Here is a 12,747-nt window from a genome sequence, read left to right on the forward strand (position 1 = left end):
AAGCACAGAGACATTAAATAACGTGTTCCAGATTACAGAGAGTATCAGCGGCAGAATCCCGAAGCTGGTATCTAGACTCTCAGGGTATGTCTACACCGCAAGTGGCAGCCCTCAGCAGCGAATCTCAGAGCCCAGATTGACAGACTCAGGTTTGCAGGGTTTATGCTACAGCGCTAAACATAGTTGTATAGATGTTTAGGCTCAGGCTGGACTCTAAGATCCAGCCTGAGCCCAAACATGTACACAGCTATTTCTATTGCCATAGTGCAAGCCCGAGTCTGTCAATCCGGGATCTGAGATTTGCTGCCACGGGCTATGTAAATGGACCCTCAGTCAGATGTTCACAGTGCTAGACAATATTGCCTCTTTCAACTATTTTCATAGCTAGCCTTTATGTGTAACAATGTTACAGGAAAAGTCTATTTATTTTTCTCCTCCCATTTTGCACAGATTTTACATTTTTCTTTTTGTGTTAATTTTGTTTGAAAGATGTCAGTCCACCAATAGTGGCAACAGAAATTCTCAGAGGTGAGAAGGCAGTCCAGTCTCAGTGCCCCATTCACTCATTGGCTTTTTTTATTGAGATTGTCAATAACCATGCTAACTGTGAGTGGGGGTAATTTCTGTGATATGAGCATGTGCCTACTAACAATTGGACCAACACCATCAAACTCATTTGAATGAAGACAAACAGCTATCAGCTAGGAACAACGTTCAAGTACTACTTTGGTTGATGACACCATGAAGATTGATTTGACCAGATGAAAGCCTAGATACCATTATCAAACTCCTGAACCTACCAGTATCTTTAGTATTGTAGACAGGCAGACAAACCAGTCATTTACATTTTCACTGTTGTATATTTCACTCTAAAAATTTTAGTGACTTGTTACAGATAGGTTTCAGAGTAGCAGCCGTGTTAGTCTGTATTCGCAAAAAGAAAAGGAGTACTTGTGACACCTTAGAGACTAACAAATTTATTTGAGTGGAATGCATCCGATGAAGTGAGCTGTAGCTCATGAAAGCTTATGCTCAAATAAATTTGTTGATACAGATAATTCATGAATGCATCCAACAATGTTGGCTACAATGGGTTACTAAAGCACTGAATGTGAGCTGGCTCATGATCCCAACTCTCACAACAGCTGCTGCTGCTACTTGTTCTGATTTGATAATTTAGTCAATTTCACACAAATTTAGAAATTTTTAGACTAATATTTGTTTAAGTACATCCAGGACTTCATTACAAGCAGCACGGGATGAATCTAGTGTGCACATTACTGAAATAACAGAATCCCACTGACGACAAGTTAAAAGTTTTATTTATTTTTTAAAAGTTCAAACTCCATTTCTCAACTTAATTTTAATTTATTTTACAGAGAGTTTCTGGAAATATACAGCTGGTGTTTGCTTCCCATTTGTTTGGCTTTCTGATACAAAATCCTACATCATCCCTATCTCGAAAGGCCTCAAATATTGGAAATGAGATGCCTCCCACTCTCAAAATAGTTACAATCTAATGATTTTTCTCATTCTTGGCGACTGAAATAAAATGAAAAAACCCTCATTGCTATGGAAATAAATCCATAGCGAGGAAAAGATACAAACACAATGGGCACCATTTAAAAATCTCAGAACACCTTCACTGTTCAGGCACCTACAGTAACTGTTGTATTTCCCTATGCCGAAGATAAGAAATCCTGTCACACTGCAATCCCTGCAGAGTAGCACACGTTCAGGATCTTACATGGCACCGACTCTAATACTGCTGTGTGCTGAACAAAGTCCTGGATTATCTCAGACTCACAGACTGTGTATGCCTTTTTACAAGAAGTGCCTTTTTACGAAGTTGCTTTGGAACCTCCATCTTGCAAACCAGCTTTAAAGCTTCACTACGTGTTTACAAGCGGAAAACATTTTTGTCTTTACAAAGTTTTTTTTAGGGTGAAAAGATCTGTGGACAAGGTTGACTTTACGCTGAAATGAATGCCAAACAGGAAGCCGACATATTTACAGAAGAAAAAGTTTTATAACAAAATCAGTATATACAAGTCACCACAGGGAAGGGAGATTTCACAATCACTGTGCCCGCTAACTCACTACAGGTTTACTGTGAGAAAAATCTTGTGGGTAATACTAAAATCTGTAGGAAGTGACCCCGCCCTCTTCAGGAGTTATTTACACACTATCTTGCACTTAAAAGCTCCAGCAAAATGTTCAGTCCATGCTATTCTACTGAGCAGAGTTCAGTATCGTCTGTTCATCTTCTTGAATTTCTCATAGTGGTAGTCATCTGTTGCTTTCTCATTGGGTGGGCGCTTGCGATTCGGAGGGGACCCTTGGAAGGAGAGACAGACATACCTTATTTCTATTCTTGAATTAATAAAGAGGATAGTGCAGGGAAGCATCCTCCTCCTTCACCTCCTAAAGAGTTAGTCTAATGCCCTTTAAACCACCTGGCCTGCAGCACCCCTGCTATTCTACACTTGGGCCTTCAACAATGCCAATGTTCTTCAGACTTGATTCTTTATTAGTCCAAATCCTTCTCTCACATCCCCCTATCCAAAACAGGTCTGCACAATGCACTTAAAATCCTGACCTTCAACATCCACCATCACTCCAGCCTTGGGCCTCAGCTGAGCAGAGACTGATAGCAATGGTGTACAGCCAAGCGTGGGATTGAGAGCTAAAGTGTGAATGGGTCATTTTCTACATGTAATCCTGACCCTTCACCTATGATGGGAGATAGCAGGAGGGACATTTTCCATCCAGGTTGCTTCATGACATCTAGCAGGGAGCACATCAAGAATGGCATAGGCATCACCTTTCCTTTGAAGATCAAAGGCAAAGCACTCTACAACACAAGACCTTCCCACCAGCTCAGGACACCATGCCTTAGAGGGCTAGAGGAGAAGGTCATATCTGTTAAAGGATCTTGGATAAGGAAGACTTGATACCTACAACAAGCTGGCCAGGCTTTGTGTTTAGTACTCACGCTCGGGTTCTGGCTTCTCCGTATCCCCCACTCTCAGTGGACGGGCTTTTGGTTCTTCTTTATTTCTCCTCACTGGTGCACTCAGCTCCTCATGATAGACTGGAAGAAGAGACACACCAAATGGTGATTTTTAGAGAGTAGCATTGTTTAGATGTAGAATCACAGAAATATACAGCTAGAAGGGATCTCAAGAGGTCACCTAGTCCATCTCCCCACACTGAGGCAGGATTAAGTACACCTAGACCATTCCTGGTGGATTGTTTATCACATCTCTCATCTGTTGCAATTAAACTTTAGCAGAAACACAAATGGAAGCCAGGAACAATCACTATGATCAGCCTGTAGCTCTGGATATTGAATGAAAGCAAAGTTATGGGACACTAAAACGTTCAGCAGTTCAGGGTTTTTTTTTTTTCTGGTTTCTTTCCACCTGTGTATCTGACCTAGCTACTGCTTCGTCATGGTCCTGAGACTCTCCATAGCTTTTGAGTCCCATGAATATTAATCTGAAGGCACCCGTCTGGACATGGTTAGAGACATTAGGAGGTTGCCTTTCCTCCCTGTCCTGTATGAGAGGCAGTCTCCAAAATGAACTCTCTTCTCTTGTTCAGCAATTCTGTCCCACCTGAAACCTGATCTGTTCTAGCATCCCAGAGTGCTCTCTCTAGTCCAGTAAGACAGACTTTGTAACTACAGAATGGTCAGGATTTTCCATCACACATACAAGGTGTCATTTATGGGCCCCAGTCAACTGGGAGTTCACGAATGGAAAGTATGAGTAACGTGCCCTACCTTCAGTCTTGCTGGGGGAAGGGAAAGATTTGCTAGCTCAGATGTTGTCCGTGTGGGAGCCCCAGAAGGAGAAAGTCAAACAGTGCTTGAGGTTGACCATGTGAATTAATAAACTCTGCTTGCATCAGACTTAATTCCACACCTTATTGCCTCTAATTAGTAGAGTAGCTGCCCATATCTGGGACTGGAGAGCTACACAGTTAGACAAACACATGTTAGGGATGGTCCAGGTATACTTGGTCCTGTTTCAGTGCAGGGGCTGGACTAGATGACCTATGAAGGTCCCTTCCAGTCCTACATTTCCATGTGTCCATGATACTCACATCTGTTGTGCTGGACGTAGTTCACAGCCATGTTTGTGGGAACAAAAGAGGTTTCACTGTCTTTCTTTTTGTTTTGCTGCTCTGCCAGCAGCCTTGCCTTGGCGTCCTCAGTAAAGATTATGTTTTTTATTTTTGCACTGAAGAGAAAAACAAATGAGGAAGAGACTTGTTTAATACGCTGCAGGTAGAAAGAAGCCTGGGTCCCCAAGTACCAAAACATACAGTAGAGCTGTTTTATCTATTAGTTAGTGGATGGACAGTTTCATGTGGGTGTGGCAGCAGTTGCTGTTATCTTTGATTTGCAATCTGTTTATCAGAGAACTGGCAATGCTGTAAAGATGAGTGCTCCATCCCAAGGATGAAGAGGAACCTCACATCCCTCAACAGCTCACCCTGTGTTAGTGTTTGGTGTGAGCCAATATTACTGGAAGATGCTGCATCACGGACCTGCGGAATGAACTCCTCTATTATTCTGAGTATTACCGCAGTGCTTAAGAGCCTTAGTCATTGACCAGGACCCCACTGTGCTTGGTGCAGTACAAACACAGAACAAAGAGACTGTCACTCCCCTAAGAGCACAGGAAGTGGCAGTATAAGTTACCCTATCAATCAGCTTGCCTCAGCCATGACCTGCGGGGATCACCAGGTTAATTCAAACTATAAATAATTGAACAGTGAACCGCTTACTCTATTCCCAGATCCACTTCAGGAATGCCACTCAGCATCTGATTGGACAGCATCTCTTCGGTCTTCTTGGCTGAAGAGACACGGATGCTCTCAGGCAGCTCGTACAGACAGTCCTCAGCATTCTTCAGCTTCACCTTCTGCTCCTCGTTTTCTACAATCCCCTTCCTCTTCTTCAGCTCTGTCTCAATGTACTTCATCCTGAACAGCAGCACAAGAGGACAGCTGGCATTAAGTTCTATTTCTTACACATCCCTCTAATACCACCGACCACAGCTTGGTCACTATCCCAGCAGGTAGGAGGGAGGAATGAATGATTTCTCTGATGTCACTCAGCCAGCAGGGGGGCACTGAGAAGCACGAGATCTGCTATTTTGTTCAAGAAACTAATCAAATCCTCCCTGCAACAAGCAAGCTCTTTACCAACCCACGGAGCAGGCTGCCAATAGCTCACAGTGCCAGCAGACCACCTGGCTGGCCAGCAAGTCTAGGCTCTAACCACAAGACACATTGGTTTCCAGAAGGTGAAAGATCAAGCAGAAGTTTCAGTGTAAACTTGGAAGCTATTCTAAAAACTCTTGGTTTTCAGAAAAAGGAGGCCTAGGACACCCAATCCAGCCTCATGAATCGGAGCATATGAACTATAACCAAACAAACACGTACATGTCAGCGTCCTCATCCCGCCTGTTGGTTTCTGCTGAGAAAGAGGTTCCCAGATTGAGGTCCTCCTCTTCGTTAATCCTAAACAGAACAAACATTCTTTTAAAGAATTTGACAGCCTAAGGTGTAAGCGACCAGACAGACTGCATTAAATAAAGCCTTCAAAACAACACGAAGCCTGGAACATTTTGCCTGCGTTCTTCAATAATGAAAGCCGCCTTGGTGCTGTTAACTACTCCAGACTCAGTAACGTTCAAGGGAGTGTTTTTCAGGACTAAGCCTCCCGCACACCCACCTGTCCTTGCCGCGTTCTTTCAGCTTCTTCATGTCCACCATCCCACCAGTCTTTATCTTAAAGGGATCATCCTACAAAACAAAAAATAGTTAGAAAGCAGGAAGCTGCTGCCTAGGTTTATGCCATCCTCAGGTTCACTTTCTTGAAAACCCTACACTTCCATCACCTGGGCAAAAATGCCTATGATTTTTCTATAGTAAGAGGCTGCAACCTAACCTGCCTTTTATTAAAGCAAGTCATTTCCTAGAACCAGACTTTCAAAGAGATCTATTGGACTGAGCAGATCCTATAACACCAATATGAACCAGTAGTGAAGTAATGAAAACATTCAGAACTTACCACCAATGTTGTCTCCTCTTGCAATTTCTCCCCAACAAGCAGGGCTGCAGCACTAGCAAAACACACACAAAATAGGCAAGTTAAACGCATAGAGAATGAGTCCACAACACTGTCAGTGATGACTACCATGCAAGGTAATTTATTAAAAAGAATATAATTCTTCTTTGCCCTTCTCTAACACCTTCTACCTGAGGATCTCAAAGTGCTTTGCTAATACTAAATAATTAATCCTCACATCACCCTTATGCGCTATGGAATGATTATCTCCATTTTACAAATGGGGAAACTGAGGCAGAGATCGCTTACCCCAGGTCATGCAGCAAGTCCTCATCAGAGTTAGGAACAGAACTCTCTGTACAGAACGAACCCTGACTCTCAGTCTCCTTTTCTAGTGTTAAGGAAAAGTTAGCATATGTGACTCCATTCTGGTTTGGGGCCCACCATTGTCTAAAAGCAAGCACATCATGCACCAAGAGGAGTGTTCCTTAGATACTGCATTCCTGTGAAAAACCTCCCCCTTGTTTCCAGCCTGTCTCGACTCCAGGTTTCTGTTCTTTGTCTGTTCCTAACTCCCTGCCTCCCGGCCTTGATGTGAGCCTCCCATACTGATAAGAAAGGCTACTGATGCATTGCTTTAGGACCATGTAATTTAGCTGAAGTTATGGTCTAGCACGGGGAATATACCTAGCAGGGATAGGTGGTAGATAAGGGAAGGGTTTGTCTATTGGCTAACGTTTCTGATGCACGAGGGCAACATGCTCTGCTAAAACATGCTTTGCTAAAAGGTATATAATCTTTGTATAACCTGCATTCGGGGTCCCCTCCTGATTAGCAGGGGGGCACTACACTCAAGCGTAATAAACTTAGTATCTTTGGGAACTCTGCAGTTGTGGACTTTGTTCATGTGCCTCAGCCTAGACTTGAACTGTGCGTGACCTATCGGGTAGAATTCGCAGCAATTCCTGTGCGTGACCTATCAGGTATAATTCGCAGCAGTTCCTGTGCGTGACCTATCAGGTATAATTCGCAGCAGTTCCTGTGCGCGACCTATCGGGTATAATTCGTAACACTAGCCACTACACAACACTTCTTTCCATCAAAAAGCTTAAAGGGAGAAAATGAAATTAACAACAGGAGAGACTTGTTTTATGGGTCTCAATTTATAACTATATACTACAACGTGGTGTGTAAGATACTGAGTCCTACCCCCACCCCCCAAAACGGTACAACTCTGGGAGATTAAAAAAAACTGTCTATGTGGGTGATACGGTTAATTAGCAATATAAGACATATTCATTGTAAAATATGACCCTTATTCTTATGTTTAGGTTGTAGGTATGCTGGGAACAAGTGCTCCACAATAAAGTCTGTTAAAAATAGCTGCACCTATCCCCAATATCTCCTCTTATCTGACTTCACATTTTTAATGTACCTGCTCCTCCCACAGGTCAGATTCTTGTTGCCACTGTGACATATTACCATTTCTGACTGAAGGCGCAAGGGAAGGCAGGAACATGGCCCCTCAAATGAAACACAAACTTGCCTCTTTTACTGTATCACATACCTCACCCCATTGGGCCGTCTTCTGAGACTCTGAACTTCTTTTGCTTCCTCAAGTTTTAATCTGAAGAACGAATATTTAGTTTATTAACGTTTCAGAGTAACAGCCATGTTAGTCTGTATTCGCAAAAAGAAAAGGAGTACTTGTGGCACCTTAGAGACTAACCAATTTATTTGAGCATAAGCTTTCGTGAGCTACAGCTCGCTTCATCGGATGTGAAGCGAGCTGTAGCTCACAAAAGCTTATGCTCAAATAAATTGGTTAGTCTCTAAGGTGCCACAAGTACTCCTTTTCTTTTTAGTTTATTAAGACAGTCTTAATTAAAAAAGAAAAAAAGGCAGGCATTTTCTGCACCCATCACTCAACTTTCAGGGCAGACTTTTCACTGACATCTTCAAGCAGGTTTTCTAAGCAGATCTCACTCTTTTTGATAATATCAGACAACTTTCATGTTCTACTTCACGAACCAACAGGGAGAACCTTACAACATCTCTCTGAACACGCCACTTCTGTACAAGCTCCTTCAGCAAAGATGGCTCCCAAATCCAAGTCTCCCTATCCGATGGGGCAAAAATGTTGCCTTGGGCAACCAGCCCAACTTCAATTTGTTAAGATGTCCAGCCACGACTGTCTCACAACAAAACAAGGGAGTCCTTGAATCAGATGCATTATCTGTCACTACTTTCTGTCAATAGTTAATGCTATCTAAGAAGATATTTTAGGTAAGGCATTTTCATAAAAGCGGCAGTGAACTTGTGAAATACCCTACCTAGGCTATATGTAGCAAGCACTATGGTCAGGTGAACATTATATAACTGAGCTATAATCAAGATATATTGATGCTTCAGTGACAAAGAGAAGAAAATCTTCATATTCATGTAAATAGTAAGTGTGAATATTTAGAGTTATAGACATTCTGAATTTCTTCCAACATTTAGAAATTTCATTACACAATACAAATTGCTTATAATACCTGCCATGAAAAAATGCATCTTAAAATAATTTCCAGAGTTAAATTAAAATAAGAGCAGAGAGAGAGAAACTAAAAAGAGTAGTCAAGGGATAAAACATATGATTAGAATGTGGAGATCTGAAAGTAAGATGGCAAGTCAATGAAGTTGGTGGATTTCAAATGACAGGAGTTGTAAACAAGTAAACTGAAAGGACAGAGAGGAGGCTGGTGATAGGCAAATAGAAGGAACTGGGAGGGGAGGGCCTGTGGGAGTCCATGGATAGCAATGAATTTTCCTTTTAAGTAAACAATTTAAAGGTGAGATTACAAGATTACTGGTAAACAGCACAGGTAATACTTTTACTTTGATTATTTATTTGCAACACTGTCATACCAATCCAGTTCTGCAACTGAAATGAATGGCGGTTTTGCCACTGCTGTCAATGGGAGCATGATCCTGTTTCTTAGTCTCCCATCAACATCAGTGGATTCTGCATGTAAATTTTCTTTTGCGGATAGATGTTCCCTCCAGAAACACGTTAGTGTTTTGCAATATATTCAGAGATCAATAAATCCACTCTATCCATGCTGCCTAATCAAGTGGCCAAGATTTTCAAAACTGGGTGTCTAAAATTAGTCCCCTAAATCTATATTTAGGGATTAAACAAACAGTCTGATTTTCAACATGTCAAGCACCCCATAACTCCCAATGACTTCACTAGGAGCTGCTCGGTGCTTGGCACTTTTGAAAATCAAGGCACTACAGACATGAGAAAACAAGGTGCCAGCTCCCATCTTGTTTAACATCCAAAGGGCTGATCCTGCAGTTCTTGTGCACTCAAAATATCCACTGACTTTATCGAATTTTCGGGCAAACAAGGAATGCGAGAATGGGCCTTAAATTTGCACACACGCTGACTGAGTAATTGTTTTTCCATCTTCAATCATAACAAATAACTTCGATTTATAACAACTTAAATCACGAAGGATCCCAAAGCACTTTGTGAATGTAGCACATAGACATAAGAACCATTCAGGGGTCGCTTCACCCAACCCCAGAAACACTGCCACAATCAAGCTGATGCATGGCAACTGCTTCAACAGTGTTGAATAGCACAGTGCCCATGTCACACACAAAATAATAAGGGGTCACAGTGGGCCCACAGAGGGTTGCCATTCACCCTGGATTTTCCAGGTTCCTCTTCATTTTTTAAGTCAATCCCACAAGTAGGGCTTTGAGGGACAGTTATGGGTCTAGAGCAGTGATACTCAGACTGAGGCTCATGAGCTGCAAGTGGCTCTTTAATGTGTCTCCTGTGACTCTTTGCAGGACATGATAGTGAAACACTGAGTGATTTAATTATTAACCAATTTTGCTGTGTTGTTAATCAACTGTAGTTGATAAAATAATAACTGGCCAGTCAGTTTGCTGTGAGAACACCACACACACACACATATATATATATATATAAACAGTGAATTCACACTACTGTGGTTCTTATGGGTAATGTTGATTGCTAATTTTGCTCCTGAACCACGGAGGTCTGAGTATCATTGGCCTAGAACTGTGGTTCTCAACCAGGGGTACGTGTACCTTTGGAGGTACGCAGAGATCTTCCAGGGGGTACATCAACGGATCTAGAGATTTGCCCAGTGTTACAACAGGCTACATAAAAAGCACTAGTGAAGTCAGTACAAACTAAAATTTCAGACAGGCACTGACTTGTTTATACTGCTCTAGGGATGCAGTACACGGACACGCAAGGACGATATTTGTATGCCAATCAATTTACTGTATAAGTTACATGGGAACAGTGAGAAAGTCAGCCATGTTTCCGTACTAGCGTGGCTGCGACGCTGCTGTATTTCACGTCTGTATTTGTAAGCAAGTCGTCTGACAGTGCGGTGACCCTTGCGGGCGCACAGGACAAATCAGACTCCTGAAAGGGGCGCAGCAGCCTGGAAAGGCGGAGAGCGAAGAAGGATCCTGCGCCACGCAGCCCTGTGAGAACTGGGCACAACACTGCCTTGTTCCACGCTGCTCCACGGGACCAGGGCCCGTGCTCCCTCGGGGGAGGGGTCGCCCACCCACCTGACCTCCTCGGTGACCTGCTCATCCTCCTCCTCTTCCTCGGAGTCCGCTCTCCGCCGGCGGAAAACCTTCCCCGACAGCATCGTCGCCAACTCGAGCGGGCCCCAGTCTCCCTTGACAGCAGCCCAGCCCCGCTTCCGGCGCTCGGTGATAGCGTCACAGCGTCGCGCTGCGCTCACGCGCTCTGCCTTCATTCCAGGACGGGGGGCGGGGCTGCGCGGAGCTCGCTCCCGAGGGAGGTGGCTGGGCAAGGGGGCGTGGCTATTACAGGGCTGGGCCAGCTGGGTGTGCACAGCAAGGGAGAAACAGAGAGAGCAAAGCCGGGGGCGTCCATTGCCCAGAGGGAGGAGGAGGAGGAATTTCCCGGCCAGCAGCCTGGGATGGAGGTAGGAACAGGAGTTCCTGGTTGGCAAACAGGCTCGGATCAGCTGCATCTCAGGCTTCTGGAGGAATTCAGTCAGCTATTATAGGAAGGGATGTGATCAGCTGCATTCTCTAATTCTAGGAAGGAATCAACTACATTATATATATATATATGTAAAACGTATACTGTATGTGTATATATATATATATAGTGCAGTAGTGCCTAGGGACCAACTAAGATCAAGACCCCGTTGTGCTTGACAAACACAAAGTAGTACGTGGTCCCTGTCTCAAAGAGCTTATCCTTTGCCTCTCTTGTCCATTTGCAAGGTATGGGAAAGGGCTATAATATACAGACAGGTTTTGGCAAGGATTCAGTTGCATGATACATTTTAGGAAGGGGGGGTCATCTGCAGTCTATATTTTAGTAAGGGATGAGTTGCTTTATTGCTAGGGAGAATGTGTTGTATTTGATATTTTAGGAAGGGGTTTTGGTGCTTCAGGAAAGGATTGATTACATTAGGTATATGTTAGTAATGATTCATATCCATTAGCGATGGGGGGGGGATATAGTTGATGCTTTTGGGAGGAATCTGTTGCATCTTGTATTTTGGGAAGAGATCAGTTACATTTGATAATTTAGGAAGAAGAAGAGTAAACTCTCATTATATCACTTGGCTGATTCCTCACAGCTAGTCCAGGGTTTCCTCCAGTATATATTTAATGTTTTTGGTCTGCCTAATGTTCTGTGTCCCAAGCAATGGGGGTTTTACTCATTCAATGGGGAGTTTATTTCACAAACTGATAGCTCTCATCATCAGGAATTTTTTCTGGATATGGGCCCTTATTCTGCAATGGGGTCTGCACAGGTGTAAGGGGCTGCCTGTGTGGATAACATTGCAGGATTGGGGCAGTGATCCTGGTAAATTGGTAAATGACCATCTCAACATACTGTCTCCTGTCAGATTTTATTTGAGGGAGTTGAATTATTTTAATTTTTTTAAATTAAGAAAAACATTTTTTAGCATTTTTCTGTAATCCTATGAAAATTAAATTTTATGACATTTATCAAAAGATAGACTAGAATAAAATTATACTAAAAAGTGGACTTATTTTTACCTGGGTTTAAAAAGAGGTTCAAATTCCTATTGTCCTGTCATAGGGCATGGCTACACTTGCAGATGTAGAGCGCTGGGAGTTAAACTAGCCCTCGGAGAGCATAGTAGGGAAAGTGCTGCAGTGTGTCCACACTGTCAGATTCAAGCGCACTGATGTGGCCACATTAGCAGCTCTTGCAACGCCACAGAGAGCAGTTCATTGTGGTAGCTATCCCAGGATGCCAGTGGCTGCAACGTGCTTTTCAAATGGGGTGGGATGGAGTGTGACAGGGAGTGTGTTGTGTGTATGTGGGGTGAGAGAGAGTGGATTTTTGGGGGGCGGAGAGCATGTCAGCATGCTGTCTTGTAAGTTTAGACAGCAGCATACCCCCTTCCCCCCCACCTCTCTCTCTCACACACTCACAGCAAGCAACATTCCACACTAATGGTTGCTTTGTCCCAGAGCAGATAAGCAGCCGGATGTCAGAAACGAAGCTTTGAAAGGGCATATCTGCATTCCTGCAGCCGATTCCAAAACAATGACGAGTGGCCACTTGACTTAAGGGGATTATGGGACGTTTCCGGAGGCCGATC

The 12,747-nt window shown here is 43.3% G+C and overlaps 2 protein-coding genes across 4 annotated transcripts in view; one reads left to right on the plus strand and one right to left on the minus strand.

Moving 5' to 3' along the window:
* Positions 1–1,305: 1,305 nt before the first annotated feature.
* Positions 1,306–10,902, minus strand: C16H9orf78 (chromosome 16 C9orf78 homolog). The gene is made up of 9 exons (XM_048823047.2): positions 10,694–10,902; positions 7,653–7,712; positions 6,089–6,140; positions 5,750–5,820; positions 5,458–5,535; positions 4,798–4,995; positions 4,111–4,247; positions 2,996–3,094; positions 1,306–2,338 (listed from the first exon to the last, which is right to left on the minus strand). The coding sequence occupies exons 1-9, from the start codon at positions 10,885–10,887 to the stop codon at positions 2,247–2,249; spliced, it is 981 nt and encodes a 326-aa protein (XP_048679004.2). The 5' UTR covers positions 10,888–10,902; the 3' UTR covers positions 1,306–2,246.
* Positions 10,903–10,949: 47 nt separating this feature from the next.
* USP20 (ubiquitin specific peptidase 20) overlaps positions 10,950–12,747 on the plus strand; it is a 37,698-nt gene continuing 35,900 nt past the window's right edge. The window contains exon 1 of one of the 3 annotated variants that reach the window (XM_075120631.1): positions 10,950–11,079. The gene's annotated coding sequence lies outside the window, so the exon portion shown is untranslated. The remainder of the gene's footprint in view (positions 11,080–12,747) is intronic. The other 2 variants (XM_075120630.1, XM_075120634.1) reach the window with 2 other exon arrangements.

Source organism: Caretta caretta, chromosome 16 (assembly GCF_965140235.1).
Source record: "Caretta caretta isolate rCarCar2 chromosome 16, rCarCar1.hap1, whole genome shotgun sequence".
Lineage (NCBI taxonomy): Eukaryota > Metazoa > Chordata > Testudines > Cheloniidae > Caretta > Caretta caretta.